At 38.6% G+C, this 18,794-nt stretch overlaps 1 protein-coding gene across 3 annotated transcripts in view; it reads right to left on the reverse strand.

The window, feature by feature from the left end:
* Nucleotides 1-18,794, reverse strand: part of MET (MET proto-oncogene, receptor tyrosine kinase) — a 212,544-nt gene that overhangs the window by 88,378 nt on the left and 105,372 nt on the right. For all 3 annotated transcript variants that reach the window (XM_073619840.1, XM_073619841.1, XM_073619842.1), the window contains 6 exons: nt 10,995-11,129; nt 8,565-8,738; nt 3,672-3,823; nt 3,354-3,456; nt 3,094-3,230; nt 2,277-2,438 (listed from right to left, as the gene is read on the reverse strand). In XM_073619840.1, the coding sequence (XP_073475941.1) occupies nt 2,277-2,438; nt 3,094-3,230; nt 3,354-3,456; nt 3,672-3,823; nt 8,565-8,738; nt 10,995-11,129 (863 nt within the window). The remainder of the gene's footprint in view (nt 1-2,276; nt 2,439-3,093; nt 3,231-3,353; nt 3,457-3,671; nt 3,824-8,564; nt 8,739-10,994; nt 11,130-18,794) is intronic.

Genomic DNA, 18,794 nt, shown 5'->3' on the forward strand with positions numbered 1-18,794 from the left:
ACAGTGATGCTGCACTTCGCTGGCGCACCCCCTTGTGTTCCCCTTTTATACATTCTTAACAAACAGATAAAGCTTTAAAACAAGCCATGACCTCTCTAGCTGCCTGTACTGTGAAGTATTTAAAGGGGTACTAAATGCAAAATTAAAATGACATATATAATGAAGTCTTTCACCAGTATTAACAAGAACTGTTTTATTGTGCCCACCTGTAACATTTTTTTTAACCCATTGATCCTGCTGACTGAGCCATATAGCAAAAGTGGAAGTTAAAGAGCTGAGAAAAACCATTTAACACTGAGAGCTGTATTTACAACGGTCAGCTTTTATTCAACCCGGTAAAGTGTTTATCCCAAAAACACTGTCACTGCAATTGCTTAAAAACTGTTAGCTTGAGTTAGGCATTCATTTGTTAATCACTCATGTAAAGTCCATGTAACACTACCCACTCTAGGCAGCACTGCTGCCCAAGGGTGTTCCCGTTGCTCCTTCATAGATAAGTTTGCTCGATTTCCCCATCAACACAGACCGTGTTGATGCAGGAATCCCTCCTGCCGGGCCATTGTCTTCTCCCTGCAGGGCCGTTCCCACTGGAAGAAGACAGTGATTCTTGCTAGCGGCTATAACAGCCACTAGTGACAATCGCAGGTAAAACCCAGCATGCTGATTGTACCCAAGTCAACTTGGTACATTCAGCCTGCCCATACATGGCTCGAATCTCGGGTTTCCTGCTGAACCGGCCAAGATTCGAACTGTGTATAGCCTGCCTAATACAAGTGTTTTGCTGGCTGGATCACCAGGTAAACTAATGAAGCAATCACTCCAATCTAAGGATTGGTAAGCTACAATATATAAAAAAAAAATATTTTGGGTTAAGATACACTTTAATTCTCAAAGGTCCTCAAAGATCACGACAATGACTCTACAGTGTTTTTTAGTTCCTTTCTTACAGTTCTGAACACCTGCTGTATTTTTACATTAGAGACAAGCAAGCTGCCAAGATTCTGCTGCAACTGAAAGTAATAGGCAACAAACTAAGATTTTAGTGCCTCTGCTGTGAAATTTGAAGATGAATTTCTTCACAGTACATTTAGCTACTAAAATGAAGTTGAGCTTGTTTTAAAGCGTTTTTAGTGCTTGTTCAGAATATGTAAATACTTTAGCATGTAATGTCTGGCCACATGTTCATTTTAATATATTTTATAATTCTGTGGATTTATTTTTAGCTTGCATACAACTATTTTAGCATTGTTGGGTATTGACAGTAAACGGTATGAAAAGTATAAGAATACCAAGCCAGGAGTAGTGATTTCTGTTGGTCTCCTTTACCATAAGCTGACTGAATATCCTTTATTAATACCACAAAAATAGTATCAGAAGCTTTGATTACGGGATGTCACATTTTAGTATCTACAAGTTAGTAATGATTCTCATTCACGCACAGCATGTGGTTGACTCAAAACCTAATGTGAAATGCAGTTAAGACATCTTATGATACAGTTCCCTGCTGGGAGATTAATAACTTGAAGCAAAGTGCTGGCTTATGCAAAGCTAGGTTGGCCGATTTAGTCAATAGATAACCCATTTCAAAGACCACTAGAGCTCCACTAACTCCAGCAAGATAAACCAACTGAAGTAACAATATCCAGTGTATCCTATGTACATTATTTCTTAAAAAACATGTATACAGTATTTCTAATTACCGTACCTTAAAGCGGAGTTCCACCCAAAAATGGAACTTCCGCTTTTCAGAATTCTCCCCCCCCTCTGGTGTCACATTTGGCACCTTTCAGGGGGGAGGGGGGAGCAGATACCTGTCTAATACAGGTATCTGCACCCACTTCTGGGCATAGATACCCGAGCCACCCGCCGTATCTACGCCACTTCCAGCGCCTTCTCCGCCCCCCCCAGCTGGCTTCTGGGAGACACACAGGTCCCAGAAGACAGCAGGGACCAGTGGTAGCGCGCAGCGCAAGTCGCGCATGCGCAGGAGGGAACCAGGAAGTGAAGGCATAAGGCTTTACTTCCTGATTCCTGCACCAAAGATGGCAGTGGCAGCACCCGAGAGCCGAAGGAGAGATCGGCTTCGGGTGCCGATATTGCAGTCGCCCTGGACAGGTAAGTGTCCTTATTTTAAAAGTCAGCAGCTGCAGTATTTGTAGCTGCTGACTTTAAAAAAAAATGTTTTGGCGTAACTCCGCTTTAATTGACAACTCCAGGACCATATAAATGTAACAATAGGTCGGTCCCTTTCATGCAGTATATCTAATGGCATTTACCTAAGGAAAGACTTTGTTGGTTCGATTTTAAAAATGGATGGATCCTCTTTATAGGTAAAAGATGTGCTTGCCTTGCGATAGGCATTGTCAATTTTCAGTGTAACAGGATATGTATCAATTATTTTGCCTGGAGTGTAACACTCGATGGCAGTACTGGACTCACTAGAAGAAAAAAAAAAACAGACACAATAATAAGTAGAGTTTCTGAGGGAACACAGCAAAAGACAGTCACTTTGAGAAAGCCATAAATGATCTTGGTAATAATACTGTTGACAGCCTAGAACTCTGTCTTATTAGATCAAACTTAGAAGCTACTTTGAAGATTTTGAAATGCAAGCAATGAAAGGTCAGTATCATCTCCTCAAAAGCCCCATGACAGCAGTGATTCATGTTTTAACCCTTAGACAATTACTACTTCTTCTACAATAACATACGATGACTTTAAAGTCGCATAATACTTTCTTAAGTGCAATTAAGGGTACAAATGTAATATTTTACTATCTATTAAAGCTGTGTTAATTATGCAAATATTCTGTATTTTTTCTTATCTCGATCGAATAGAGGGACAATGTATATATATATATGTATAATCTGTGCAATCATAATTCTTTTATATAAAAAAAAAAAACAAGGTTTAATTTGAGATCATTTTGGTCTATAATGCAGTCACTAATTTTGACTTTGCATCATGTCTGCTATTCATTTTCGTCAATAGAAGAGCCTCCATGAGACAGTCTTCTAAACAAGACAAAAAAATCTTCCATCATGCAGGCAGACAATCATTATCTTCTCTCTATGTTTAATGTGTAATATTTACCTCTTGATGGTGCATACATCTCCCCCAATGTAAACTTTTCTGTCCTTCCCACTGCTCAGATAATGTCCTTTCAAGGTAAGCAGAGTCTTTCCTGACTGTGGTCCATAACTAGGAGTGATGCCTGCTATCACAGGGTTCTTGTAAATAAAGACATAAAGTACAAGTAAGTACATCCATTCTGCAAAAAAACAGCACTTTGTTGATTTGGTAATAAATAGTAATTTATATATAAAAAAATCACACTGCAAAACTATTCTTACCACAAATGAGAAAGTGGTAAAGTTCACTGTCTGTTTTCCATTGGACACACTGCTGCTAATGTTGAAATTGACAGTAGCTTCTTGATTGACCTTGCAGAGCAACCTTAAATACATTCGATATACCTTTTATTATATAAAAACATGTCATAATACAAAAACGTATTTTTAACATTGACTTTCCTGAAATGATTTTACTAAGAAATAACTATTACACCATTATTATTCATTGTGCTGTAACTAAAGATATATGCAATGTAATTATTTATATCTGTTTTTAATATCTAAACAAAAAAGATTTAACCACCAAGAAACTCTTACTTGTTTTGACTGCTGTTCTTTACATCTATTTTGCATTTATTTTTTCCAATCAAAATTGAGGTATCCTGAAAGCCCATAGAGTTTAACATAAAATCCCATCCACATATTGTCAGTTGAGTACCACCATCAAATGGAGCAGATGTTGGAATGATCTGAAAAAAAGAAACATTTGGAAACAAATTAAATCTTTAAATATATGATGTTGTTCTGTGGTTAATATGCAACACTGTATAAAAAAACAGCCATAAAGATGTCAGTAATGTTATAGAAGCATATATATACTATGATCTAGATCAGTGTAGGGCAGCTGACTTTGGGAAGTTTGCATATGGCCCTAGATTGCGCTTAAAGCCTGCACATGATATTTGTAATTTGTCAAATCAAAAAGGAAATTAGGAAGTGCATTGTTTCAAATGTTCTACTGATTAGCAGATTCGGCACATTATTCATGTGAGTCTTTGAAAAGAATGTACTATCACTAAATGTCTGTTACAGTGTTTTTTTTTTTATTTTATTTCCTTATTTATTAGGACATATACATATTGCTGTTTTAAAGCAGTTACATATGAAATAATGCATACTATAAATGTAATATTTAGCATTTGAAGTGAGCAGATGACTCACTTGTGTCTACGCTGCAGTTTTTCACAAAGCTTACTTAGAGCTATGCTGTGTGTAGGTTACATTACCTTCTTTGCGACTAGAACTGGAGAGGATAAAATTGAATTACACTTGCACAGCTAAGTACACACCCTCTTATCTTTCTGCTTGAAGATGTGTGCACATAATACTATGCATAGCACAATCAGTGCTTTATTTCTCCCATGATTCAGCAGACAGAGTTTGAGTATCAGTTTAAAAGGGTAAAAAATACTTCCTCTTCTGGGGTCCCCCACCAGAGATTTCTGCTCATCCTCTTCTGTGTGTGTCCCATAGCAAACTGCATGCTATGGGGGCACAGGTGTAGGCATGCTCCCAAGCTGGGCTTTGTGCATATACACCATAGTGCAGCTCAGCCCACTCTCTCCTCACATGTTTGCTCTCACTGTAGTGTAGTGAGAGCAGGGAAAGGAAAAGTTCTGCAACTTTAGAACCACTTTAAAAAAGCTACAGAAACGAGTTAGATGCAGGGATAGCGTCATGCAATACTGAGTTTTTTAACCTGGAGCATGAAAACAATTGTCAAGGAAGACTAAACCTTTTTTGGGAGACATCATAACTGCAACCAAAGGCAAATTAATTATCATTATTTATTAATATTATTATTATTATTTTAATATTTATTATTATAGAGCATATATAATATAAAAGTAAACTGCTAATGTGGTATTATTTTTTAGAACATTTTGTTCAATAATTACATATACTGTATATCCTTGTATGCAAACGTAATATTCAAAGAACTATCCAGTTCACACATGACTGTAACCTGAAAAGACATTGGGAAACAATAGATTGCTTGGAAGGAAGTTCAGGACAAACAAGAAAAAAAAAAACCTGCTCTGATTTCTGTGCACACTGCATACACTGGCATGCTTCCCCTGAACCTTTGTTTACCCCTATTCTTTCTCTAATAGGAATAGAGGAATATGCCAAGCTGTGCACTGACAATTATCAAAGGAAGCGCTTTTTGTATATTGTAAATTGTGTTAAAATTACAACAATGGTGGGAAAAATACAAATCTGGCTAGATGGTTTTAGAAAAGCAATTTCAATAAAAGTCACTCCACGACATTTGTATGATATTTATGCTACAGTGAACTAAATGATTTATTTCTGCATTATGTTTTGAAGCATTTATACTTCATCGGTGTAACAATGTACTCCAATAATTTTGTATGTGGTCCTTCGATCCTTGTGGAGACTTGATAACAGGGCTTTATAGATAAGGCTCTGTTCACATCTTGGTGTTCCGAATCGTGGGTGGAATCGCCACGAATAGCGGCAAATCGTGGGACCCCTGTCACCCAAAAGAAGTACAAGAACTTCTTTTGGGCGACAGGCGTCCCGCGATTCTGTGGCCCGACGAATCGCGGAAAAATCGATCTGTGATTGGGAGAGGTAATCAGCACTGCTTAGGCAATAAATGTTCCTTCTTTATTTTATATCACCTAAAATCCTTAATGACTATAATGATGCAGGTATTGTCTAAAACACAGAGAGTATATCACACCATACTCCTGCAATACATGAAATTTCTAAGCAAGTAGCAACAGCATGGTCCATCAGTACTGGTGCTTGTGTTTTTTCCAGCACTTGCAACATGTCCAAAAGGGAGTGTATGTCTCTACTGATAACAATATAAGTACTTATTTTACTTTATCTTTATGTATGGGGTTGCATTTCTGCAGCATTGCTAATACTGATTACCTATGCTGTTGCTACTTACCTGCTATGGAATGCAGTCAGCACAATGTAGTGGTTGAGGTGGTCACCCAAAAATGTCCCAGCATCAGGCTCTATACTACATTAGATTTTTATTCTATTACATGTAAATAGAAAGTGAGGAAAGTGAGTAATTTGTACACTTATTAAGCCTTCCACTAGACCCAACCCTTTTCAATAATTGTCTGTAAAATTCTCAATATCCTTCTTTACTAAGTATGAGATGATTCTTAAGAACAGAAATTAAGATATGCACCAACTTTTACATGAATTTCCTGGTACAGAGTTTGCAGTGCAGGCATATTAGGAGAATGCTTGGCACTTCATGCTTTAATCGGTTTCTGCATTTTAGATCACTCAACCTGACTGGAGTCATGGCCACTAGATATACTGTTGTTGACTTAGCAAATCTTACTTTTCAATACTTAATAGTAAGATAGGCAGTTTAACTGAACAAGCCTGCAAAATTCACAAAATAGCTATAAAAGCTATGGTATCTCAACCTAAACCACTAACAGTCCTCAATGAAAAAAAAATGTTGCTTCCCCTTTTGGGATTGGGATCTTTATGGCAAGAAATGCTGCTATACCAATAGCAAGTTGTGGAGCAGGAGGTATGATAATATGGAGGAGGGTGGGATAGGATACTTATGTTCATGGAAACTGTTGCCCCCACCTCAGGGCACTGGTATAGGAATCCTTTGATACACATACTCATTCATTTCAGGATAAAATATGTTAAAAAAAGACTTTGCACTAAGGTGTCTATTTTTATAATAACATTTGCTGTGTGAATGTCTCAAGCATCTGCGCAGCAGTCACGAATAATCCTTGTAATTTGCCTAGATACATTTATTCCCTGTGATTGTCAGCTCCATCCAATGACCATAACGCATTGGTTTCCTGAAATACCTCAATCAGGAAAATGCCGCATTATGGCCATTAGATGGAGCTGACGACCTTAAAGAGGAACTCCTTTTTTCCACTCAATTTACAAAGTTTTTTTGGGCCAAGCTGACCTCCCTCACTAACCTGTGAGGCTTCTGAAAGCGCAGTATAAACTGTATGTAGCTGCGGCTACATACAGCATACCACAATGTGTTCCGTTTGCAAGCCGAGACTTCCTGTCTCGTACACAGAACACAGAAGAGTGTACCGCAGCAGCGCTTAGCCACTCAGAGCAAGCAATGTATTCTAGCAATGAATACAAAACTTCCTCTGGCTGAGTCAGAGGCGGGCTGATGATGTCACAACCTCTGACTGAATATATAGCTAGAGCTCATACTAGGGCACAGGAGGAATGGAAGAGCATGATGCCCCTTAGCACTGGGCTAAGATTGTGATAAGGGGCTATCCTAATGCTACATGTGTCATAGCAAACTGCGTTCATCATCCTGTCTGATATTTTCAGATAACATTTAAAATGTTATGGTTAAAAAAAGTTGTTTTGGTCATTAATCTAAAACTTGTAAAAAGATGTAAAAATTGTTAAATTCAGTAGCACTCTGGCCAACTCAGGCCAAAACAAACAAGCTGAGGTCAAACGTGGAGTATTCACTGTGGTTCCATGTTAAACAGCAGCTTCATGCACCACATAAATGTACCTTCATTTGACCACTATAGTGTATAATGAACTACAGCAAGAATCAATAGGATGCTTGCACCATTTTAAACAAGACTGCAAAATCAGGAGCTAGCAAGTTTTGCAGGCTGTCATTCAGGACCATTCAAAATATAAGTCACAAGGCCAACAGAGCAGGCATTCAAAATTAGTGGCAGGGTAAAAAAATCAGACCTCAGCAAAATTTTGAGTTTTCATGTTTGATTGGAATTTACCATGAGTGTTGTGTTTGTGTTAGTGTTGTTGTTTTTGAGTGGGTTACTGAATGGTACTAAGAACATTATAATTAATAGCTATAAAGTGTATCTATGGTCAAAATGTAAAATCATATATTCATTTGCACATTGAGTTTGAATTATTTTTAGCCTACCCCTATCAATCTGAACAATCTTGAAGTTGAAACTTACTTTGTGAAGATCCCCACACATTTACTACCCTGACTTGTGACATGTATTTACTATACCCTGTGGGGACACACTGCTGTGTCATACATTTCTCAGAGTCTGCCTACTGACCTACAGATTTGCCTAGAAGAGTTTGAGGAGGCGGAGTCAGTACAGGAAATCCTGATTGCAGGCAGCAAGATACCATGGGATATATAGTACTTAGAAATTGAAAGTAAAGATCAGAGAGAAATGAAAAGAGGTGGGCAGCAGACAAGCAGAATTCACAACATAACATTTTAGAAAAAAAGTGCATTGTTCTGCTTTGTATAATACCGCATACTTGGTGCATACTTATCAAACAGGAGACCCTTAAAAATGCAAAATCCTCAGGAACAATCGTCTGTCTGAAAGTCTTTTTTGTGTGCTGTGTTTATGAAGAGACCTGGATGAAATGCACAAGACCAAGGTCATAAATGTACCTTTTTTTAAACTTATACATTACCTCAGACACAACTGGAGAGCAGGTTTTCTGAATCCACTCATCACCAATGCAGCTGTTTTTTCTGGTACAACGATTTTTGCACCAGCCACATTTCATATATGAAGGAGTTGAGATGCAATGGCTGCAAGATTTGTAGTGTTCACAACCAAGGTCTACTAATGGAATCTTCATTACCTGCATGAACACAAGCAGACTAACAGTTATAAACATGCAATGTGCTTTAAATTACTTAAATGGCTGGGCTCCCTCCCCCTTTAAACATTATCTGATGTTAGTATGTGCAAAATGTACTTGGAATTAAAAAAGTTAGCTTTTTATATTTACTTTAGCCCAGTCTTCCACATTGCTGGGTGAGACTGCCATGTAGATAAGGCAAAACATCACAAAAAAGACACTTCCATTGCAAGAGCATCTTCTTGGGAGATTCCAGCTTCTTTGAAGAGGAACTCACCAGAAGGAGTGTGTTGTCACCTTTGCCTGGGCTCCGTGGGCATAAAAAGGGTAGTAAGGTAAGTATAAATCTAATTTATTTTGTTACAGGTACATTTTGCACCTCTTAACATCTGGTGATGGACACATGTTCCAAAAAACATGTGCAGATTGCACAAGCCCTGCTTTGATACCTCTTAGTCTAACAGAAACATAAAGGGCGCCAATATCTTTGCTTGACTAGTAAATGAATGCATGCATTTGTTAAAGAATGGGGCTGTTTTATAGGTGGCCAATAATGTGATTTTGTTGTACCAAGCTTTGATGATCGCCATTCTATGGACGTATCATGTTATACAATAAACTGATTTTAACAGTATATGCTTGTTCAGATAGTTTGAATACTATCAAAGACCAACTATACCAGTTGCTCGGTTTCCTACACATACTGTACTGTATCAATATTAGGATCAGGATGCTGTTACTGTTGATATTGAGCCATCCACCATATAACTAAAATTTCATATACACAGGGATGTAACAAGGATGTGTCTTTTGTGCAACTATTTTCCTGTAATATTCTTTCCACTCTCCTAAATTTGAGAAGATTGCATTACCACACTTATCCTCATGTAAAAAACATTACCGCTAACTAGGTATTGGTAATGATGCAAAATGACTCCATTTTGTTTAAAGTGTAAAGATAATACACTAGGCCGGTGCGCCCTCTCTATCTTATATACAGTACTACATTTTGTAAACACTACTTTGCAAAGTGAACATTAACTTTGCTAACTATTTGAATCCCTTTGTGTCAGTTACAATGTATGCACCATAATGTAAGTTAACTTAATGTAATTATTAATCTGTGTCAAGCCTAGTACACATGGGCCAAATGTTGGATGGCATTGGCTGGTTCAATAGAAATGGTCTGACATTCGGCCCATGTGTACGGCAGCTGCTCCATCAGAAGCTGTCTGTTCGGCCAACTTCTGTCAAAGGGTCATGACCGAAAAAGGTCTGCTGACTGGCTCTGGACCGGTGTGTTGAGGTCTGGCGGGGAGGCCGTCCCCCTGTCAGAACAAAATAGCACAGTAGGGGAGATCACTGTACTTACACTTACCTGACCTGAGCTGGGTTGAACAACAAAAAAAATAATATAGTGATTATGAGGCTTAACTGTAGAATTGAGATCATTTGCATACTTATAAATATTCACTTTTGTATTTAGGAACCTTTACAACTGAACTTGGCCTTAAAACTTGAATATAATCACACAACTCCTTGATGAATCCTAAAATTGTTATAATTCATTTTATTAACATTAATTGAGAAATCTAATTTAAATAAGTAAATGCAAGGTTATTGTAAGCAGAAGTATTTTATTATGTGCATTTATTGTTAGTATGTTTATTGGGAAATTATGCCAAAATGAAACATAACTATAAAAACGGCCATTGTTTGTTTTTAATATACTACCACATACTAAGATAAAAATATATAGGATTTGCCTGAAGAGATTGAAAATGTATGGCTTTAAACCAAAGATACTGTAAACACATCAAAACAAGAGAGCCAAGTAAACATCTTTCTAGTCATTGATGGGTTAGGTTGATTAACAATGGCATTTTTCCTAACAATCTGGTGACATTACTTAATCGTTAACCATTTTCAGTGTAGCTGGATTTATGCTGTGTTCTCTCTATTTTTCTGATATAATTGACGTTTATTCTACTTTCATAATTAAGGAGCAGCATTTCATCATGACCTATAATATATAATGCAAACAATAGGAAAAAAATTACATTTAATAATATTTAAAACATATGCCTTGAATGCAACATTCGGTGCCGACTGGCAGTGATCAATCATAATATATTTTATTTCCTCCATGATTAAATATATGTTTCTATTATGTCAATTATTTAAATGCTGCTCAGTATGTAGTGCTGCATAGGATGGTATAATTCTAAGAAAAAGATCTTGTATGGTGAATTTTACCTTCTTTGCTGTACTAACTAGGACATATTCATTCTGCTTGGATGTCTCATTGATCACTACTGCAGAAGTCACGGGATGTGTGTCAAGGGCAATATTGACATGAGGCTGAGTCTGTTTAGAACGAGAAATCACAACCTGAAAGACAAAAACAATTATTTTTTTTAAGAACATTGACTGGTTTCTTTATTATTAATCACGTATTGAACTAATCAAACATGCATACTAAAAGTGGAGGAACAGCAGTACTTAAAAAAACTTTCAGATGGGAATGGTAATCTTTATCTCTTGACTTTTTTGCCTCATTTTCTATGGAGGAAAATGTGTCGAGAAAGGAAGAAGACTGATGACTTCTAGTAGATTACTTTATGTAGTCTAATTTATTTTCCCTCAGGTTCTTGGATCTGGGGGCAAGTTAGATCCACATAGGTGTCCATTTATGAAACCAAGGTGAGCTGCGATCCAGCTCATCTCACATCATTAGCAGTTTATGAAACTGAGATGATCAGGGGAAAACATGTTCTCCGCTGATCATCTCAGCACACAGAGAATCTGCCATTAACAGAAACTGACAGTTTATGAAGGTGCGGTCATGGCACCTCACTGGTGAAATCAAATCTGTCAGAATTCTCCCTCCCAAATTCTCCAGCCCAGAGGTGGAGATATGGGGAGAGAAGAGAGCAAGCCCGTGGAACTGTGGAGGAAGAGGAAGGAGGAAGATTACTGACTTCCTTGATCAGACCCCCCAAGACAGTAAACATGTCCCTCTGCCATGTTTATGTATATATATATATATATATATATATATATATATATACATATATACATATATCTATACACTGAGCAAAATTATAAACGCAACACTTTTGTGTTTGCCCCTATTTATCATGAGCTGAGCGCAAAGATCTTCGACTTTTTCTATGTACACAAAGGGCTTATTTCTCTCAAAAACTATTCACAAATCTGTCTAAATCTGTTAGTGAGCACTTCTCCTTTGCCGAGATAAACCATCCACCTCACAGGTGTGGCATATCCAGATGCTAATTAGACAGCATGATTATTGCACAGGTGTGCCTTAGGCTGGCCACAATAAAAGGCCACTCTAAAATGTGCAGTTTTATCTCACAGCACAATGCCACAGATGTCGCAAGTTTTGAGGGAGTGTGCATTTGGCATGCTGACTGCAGGAATGTCAACCAGAGCTGTTGCCCTTGAATTAAATGTTCATTTCTCTACCATAAGCTGTCTCTAAAGGTGTTTCAGAGAATTTGGCAGTACATCCAACTGGCCTCACAACTGCAGACCACATGTAACCACACCAGCCCAGGACCTCCACATCCAGTATATTCACCGCAAAGATCTGAGACCAGCCACCCGGACAGCTGCTGCAACAATTGGTTTGCATAACCAAAGAATTTCTGCACAAACTGTCACAAACTGTCTCAGGGAAGCTCATCTGCATGCTCGTCGTCCTCATCTGGGTCTCTACCTGACTGCAGTTTGCCATCGTAACCGACTTGAGTGGGCAAATGCTCACATTTGATGGCATCTGGCACTTTGCAGACTTGTTCTCTTTTACTGCACAGGACAGATGGCTGACAGCGTGTATGGCATCGTGTGGGTGAGCGGTTTGCTAATGTCAACGTTGTGGATCGAGTGGCCTCATGGTGGCGGTGGATTTTATTGATGGCATTTTGAATGCACAGAGATACCGTGACGAGATCCTAAGGCCCATTGTTGTTCCATTCATCCACGACCATCACCTCATGTTGCAGCATGATAATGCATGGCCCCATATTGCAAGGTTCTGTACACAATTCCTGGAAGCTGAAAACAATGGTGGCCACACCAGATACTGACTGGTTTTCGGACCCACCCGACCCCCCAATACAGTAAAACTGCACATTTTAGAGTGGCCTTTTATTGTGGCCAGCCTAAGGCACACCTGTGCAATAATCATGCCGTCTAATCAACATCCTGATTTGCCACACTTGTGAGGTGGATGGATTTTCTCGGCAAAGGAGAAGTGCTCACTAACACATATTTAGACACATTTGTGAACAATATTTGAGAGAAATAGGCCTTTTGTGTACGTAGAAAAAGTCATAGATCTTTGCGTTCAGCTCATGATAAATAGGAGCAAACACAAAAGTGTTGTGTTTATAATTTTACTCAATGTATATATATATTTTGTGTAGGGGGCTAAATATTTTATTACCTTTGGGTTGGGCGGTCTCCTCTGAGAATGCCCGTGTACTCAGCAGTGGTAATTCACTGCTGTTTAATAAACGGACACCACAGTGTTTCATTGTTTTGTGGTACTGTAATCTTGCTGTAATGTCTCACAAGATTACAGAACCAGGAGGCCTTCTCCACAGTTCGAAGCATTTGTAGATCGCTTCACTCCTCAAAAGGAGAAGCGATCTATACCACTTCATAAGCAGGCACTCAGAGGAGAGCGATATCCTCTGAGAATGCCAGGGAAATAAGCAGTGGTTATTTTCTGGACACCATAATCCTCATACTCATGGAGTTCCTAAAGTTCATCCGAAGCACAAAAGACGTAGAGAAAGTCTGCATACACTTCAAGGTTGTTATTTTCATAGAGGGTGGCTATAGGGTCCTTGTGGCCACTTGTTCCTAAAGAAAACAACTTGAAATTGATGGTGTATATTGGCTGGTATTAGTATAGAAGAACCCAATACCAGCTAAAGATAATTTCAAAATCATCAAAACACTCAAAAGGGTCTATGTGCAAAAAATCGGGAAGGCTGCACACCCAACGAGGATAACTTGAAATGACCTTTATTGAATGAAAGCAAATAAAAGCAACACAGAAGCGAACAGGGGAGGCATAGTTAACAAGTGCTTTGTCAATGCACTTTCTGCAGTGTGAAACGCAGTAACCGTGCCTCCCCTGTTCGTTTTTGTGTTGCTTTTATTTATTTTCATTCAATAAAGGTAATTTCAAGTTATCCTTGTTGGGTGTGTAACCATCCCGATTTTTTGCACATGGATCTACAACAGTCAAGACTGGGTTAGCACCCCATGGCATTGAGGATTGGACCGACCCACCTAGAGCAGGTGGGTATTCTAAAAAAAAAAAGATGCATGCAATTTTTAATACAATCCAGCTTAAATAATAGAATTAAAACAGGTAGAAATATTGCAATAGTGAAGTGAGTAATTATATAACACACTTTCATGGTTGTTAGGCTGGAGTTTCAATGTTCATGCAGAGTTCACTGTGTTAGAGAAAGATGTCATTCTGTTTATGATATTTAGGCTTCATGCTCTGATTCTCACACAGAATGAACACAATATAATTGACCCAAACGACAGTTTAACAAGTTTATCATGAAACAAATTCTGACATTCCGTTCACATTTGCCCTGAAATATCTAATTACCATAAATACATTTAGTAATGGCAGTGCATTGTTAACTGGCATAACTCTACAGTTAGAAATATTCCTAGTGAAATACCTGACTAATCGTGCAGCTAACAGCTGTACTCCTGTATTTCCCAGACTCCAATTGGCCACAAACAATAAGACCAGCTGAAACAGCTGCAAAGTTTCACGTAAAATAAAAAAGTGAGCGTGAAAAACTTTTCTCTAAGTTTTAGCATAGGAAGGAAGTAAAATTCTTGCTATTTTCCTGACTTCTTTGGCAGCTGCCCCAATAACTATATTACCCATGTGTTTTGTCATAATCATGTAACGAGCAAACAGGCAGCGCAGAGGCCTCCTTGGTTAACACTTGTTCAGCCAAAACACCTTGCAATTACCCGTTTATGGCCTTTGATCAAACACATCTGTTACAGTCAACAAATACAATAATAAGAAAAATGTCCATCTATTGTGCTTTCCACAACAGTATGATCCATACTGTCACTCAACAATTGTGTATATGTTTAATATTTTAAATCACTTGCTCCCAGCTGAAAAAGCTTTCAAGCTAACAAAAGCTTGTATGTATATGCAGAGCTGGTTTTCTTTTTGACCCAAGATCAGAGTGCTATCAATGAGCACTTGTAGAACTTAGAAGTTTAAGAGCCAGTCACACTACTGCCTGGTAATGCATTTATCTGTGTTGGTGGGCTGCAGTATCATTCATTGCGAATGGCACCTCAAAAATGCATTTGTGCTGCACATTTGGTGTTCTATGCAGCTTGCACACGTTGCTGGGCATTTCAGTCCATTCTTTTAACTAGGGTTGTTCTGACACCACTTTTTTAAGAACGAGTACAGGTACCGATACTTTTTTTCAAGTACTTGCCGATACTGTGTCAGTAGCTTTTATTATTTTTTTTACAATTTTATTTTTTATAATTTTTTTTCAATTATTTTATATATATATATATATATATATATATATATATATATATATATATATTTTTTTTACGATGCTTTTTATTTTTTGAGGGGGGAGGGGGGGATGGACAGTCAGTATCATAAATGGACAGTCAGTGTTACAAATTTACTTTAGAGTATTTAGGGGGACCTGAGTAGCACACAGAGGGGGAGCAGAGGAGGACGGGGGGACCGGAGGAGCTCATGGAGAGGGAGCTGAGGAGGAGGAGGAGGGGGGGACTGGAGGAGCACACAGAAGGGGACCGGAGGAGGACAGGAGGTGACCGGAGGAGCCGACAGAGGAGCTCATATAATCACCGATCTCCCAGTAAAGTAGCTGAAAGCTGCAGAGGGGAGAGGAGGAGAAGCAGCTATCAGCTGCTTTATTGAAAGCCACACAAGGAGATCAGCGATTATAATTTCCCCGCTAACACACCGATTGTTCCTGAGTGTCCAGGTATCGGACTATGCATCAGGAGCATTTGCACGAGTACAAGTACTCCTGCGAATACTTGGTATCGGCACCGATACTGATACTAGTATCGAGACAACCCTACTTTTAACTGGTTGTTTCATGAACCACAGTGGATCACAATATATGCATTGCAGCACACCGTGTTGTGGTGCGAATGGGCCCTAACTCTTGACTATTTTTTTAATATTTAAAGTACACCTACTGAGCACATAACAGTACATATGATAAATAGCAATGTGGTTTAAGTGCAGAAGAATAAAAAAATACATGTAATACCTGTACCACAATCAAAGAAACAGCTGTACAGTATGTCCATGTGTCGGGGAGCACAAAAGTTGAGTCACAGCCATTAATATAATGTTGACACCAAGGCACTAAATCAGGGATATGCAATTAGCAGACCTCCAGCTGTTGCAGAACTACAAGTCCCATGAGGCATAGCAAGACTTTGACAGCCACAAGCATGACACCCAGAGGCAGAGGCATGATGGGACTTGTAGTTTTGCAACAGCTGGAGGTCCGCTAATTGCATATCCCTGCACTAAATGATCTCACTAATATGATGCAAAAACGTGGAGATCAGTGTGGGTGAATGTCTAAGTAGATCCCTATTTTATACTGTTCCCACAAGTATTGATAAGAAGTAGGGGATGCACCAATACCATTTTATTTACAACGAGTAAGAGTACCGATACTTTTTTTTTAGTACTCGCCGATACCAATTACCGATACCTACCTTGGCAACTGTTTTGTTTTAATTTCAGCTTTCAGCAATGGTACAAAGCATTGAAAAGTTATTTACAAATGAAATAAATTGTTTTTTTTTAATTTAGCGCTTTTTCAATGTGAAATGTGTAAATATATGTTAATATATATGTGTAAAAATACTCACTAACAAAGCAAACAAAAAATAAGTTTTAATTGTTTATCATTTATAAAATAGACGTGAAAAAAAAGCAGGAAAATAATAACTAAATGGAGGAGAATAGGGAGTTAATTAAGGCTGATTAGAGTAAATTAAGGGTTAATAAGGGGTTAAACAGAGGAACATTTGTTTATCCCTTTGATCTGCAGAGGAAGAAACAGAAAGATACAAAAAGAAACAATGTTTCTTTTTATTTTAGTGTTTCAGGGCTGAGCAATGTTGTTAATAAACATTGCCGGCTGCTTTTTTTTTTTTTTTGACAGCTCCAATTACCGGACTTCTTTGAGCTGAGACCCACTCAGTGAGCTGTCAGTGGAGACCCACTGACAGCTCAAAGAATCAAGCCTGAAAGTATCGGTTTTAGGTATCGTTGCATTTGCACGAGTACCGATACTTGTGCAAATACTCTGTATCGGCACCAATACCAATACCGATACTAGTGCAACCCTAGTAAGAAGTATATGTAACTGGTGTTGCGCAAACTCTATATAGTGTCAATACATATAGAAAATAAATCCAATCAATAAATCATGATATGTATCAAAGTAATCAAAATAAAATCACGTATAAGTGCATATTACTGGTGTAGTCCATATCAGAGTGCACACATTATATTAAAGTGCATAACAGTTCATTATCCAGTAATGAAATAATGTGCACAATCCACTTTCGTCTAAAATATAATTCCTGCTTGACAACGTGAAGACAAATGGTGTGCTTCCACCTCGTTGTGACACCTATGTGCTCCAGTACTCTCACCTTAGTGAGTAATCAAATAAGCCTTTTGATTACACCTGAACCATCCTCTATCGATGTTGGCTTGATCCTGGTCCTGTTTGATCTATCTTGGTAATCTGTGATAGTGGTCCCTTTAAGGCGCCATCCACTGCGCTTATCCGTATGTTAGGGTAAAGCAAAGTGACCTCCCATAGTGTAGTCCCTGTGCTGTGAAAACCCATACGACAATGCTGTCCGATTCTCAGGATCCTCCAGACCTGTCTCTCCAGCCTCCCCTAACTCTTCCAGCTGACCCCTCACCAGCACTCTCCTTCCCAGTATGCAGAGTGCTGGTGAGGGTTCAGCTAGAGCAGGGGTCTCAAACTGGTGGCCCTCCAGCTGTTGCAAAACTACCCCATCCCATGAGGCATTGCAAGGCTCACAGTTACAAGCATGACTCCCACAGGCAGAGGCATGATGGGACTTGGAGTTCCGCAACAGCTGGAGGGCCGTCAGTTTGAGATCCCTGAGCTAGAGGAATCAAGGGAGGATGGAGAGACAGGTCTGGAGGATCCTGAGAATCGGACGGATCATATCACTATGATTTTTGGTATAGCCAGTCCTGCAAGCAGACAAAATTAATCAAAACATCTATTTATCTATCAACGTATTATTTTTAAAATGATAATGTTCTCTTTAAAAAGGGAGGGGTAATCAAAGAATCAGTGAACCCATGCTTGCTTCAAACTGGCCCATCAAATTAAAGCAGCTGTAAACCCTTACCTATACCCAGTGAATGGACTGACCTCAGGTGGTACACAGAGATGAGACAAATCCTCCTATATAAGTGGTAACTGTTTATCTGCAGTCTTCTTTACATCTGCTAAAAGTGCAGAATTTATAAAGCTTGTCTGAGCATTCAGGAAAAAGAGGGCAGAGAGCTGATTTTACACTCTGCAGAGCTCAGTGAGGAGAGGTCTGAGAGCTGATTGGAGGTAAAGGACACACCCCCTTCACACAGCACACAGGAACAGAGCTGAGGCTGTCAATCAGTTGGAGATCCGTCCCTGTCACCATTTTTATCTTGGTGTCAGGTAAACCTATCACAAGTGACTCATGCAGAGGGATGAAGCAGCAGACAGAAAGGGCACTTAGTGCTCTTAATAATAAACTGAAGCTTAAATGAGAAACATCTAATGTTAATAAGCATAACATTATGAATACATATATTTTTGGAAAAAATACACTTTAATAAAAAAAATTTAAAAAAAAACAGTAAAGTTAGCCCAATTTTTCTGTATAATGTGAAAGATGATGTTACTCTGAGTAAAC

The sequence above is a fragment of the Aquarana catesbeiana genome, linkage group LG03 (assembly GCF_042186555.1).
Source record: "Aquarana catesbeiana isolate 2022-GZ linkage group LG03, ASM4218655v1, whole genome shotgun sequence".
In the NCBI taxonomy this organism is placed as follows: Eukaryota; Metazoa; Chordata; class Amphibia; order Anura; family Ranidae; genus Aquarana; species Aquarana catesbeiana.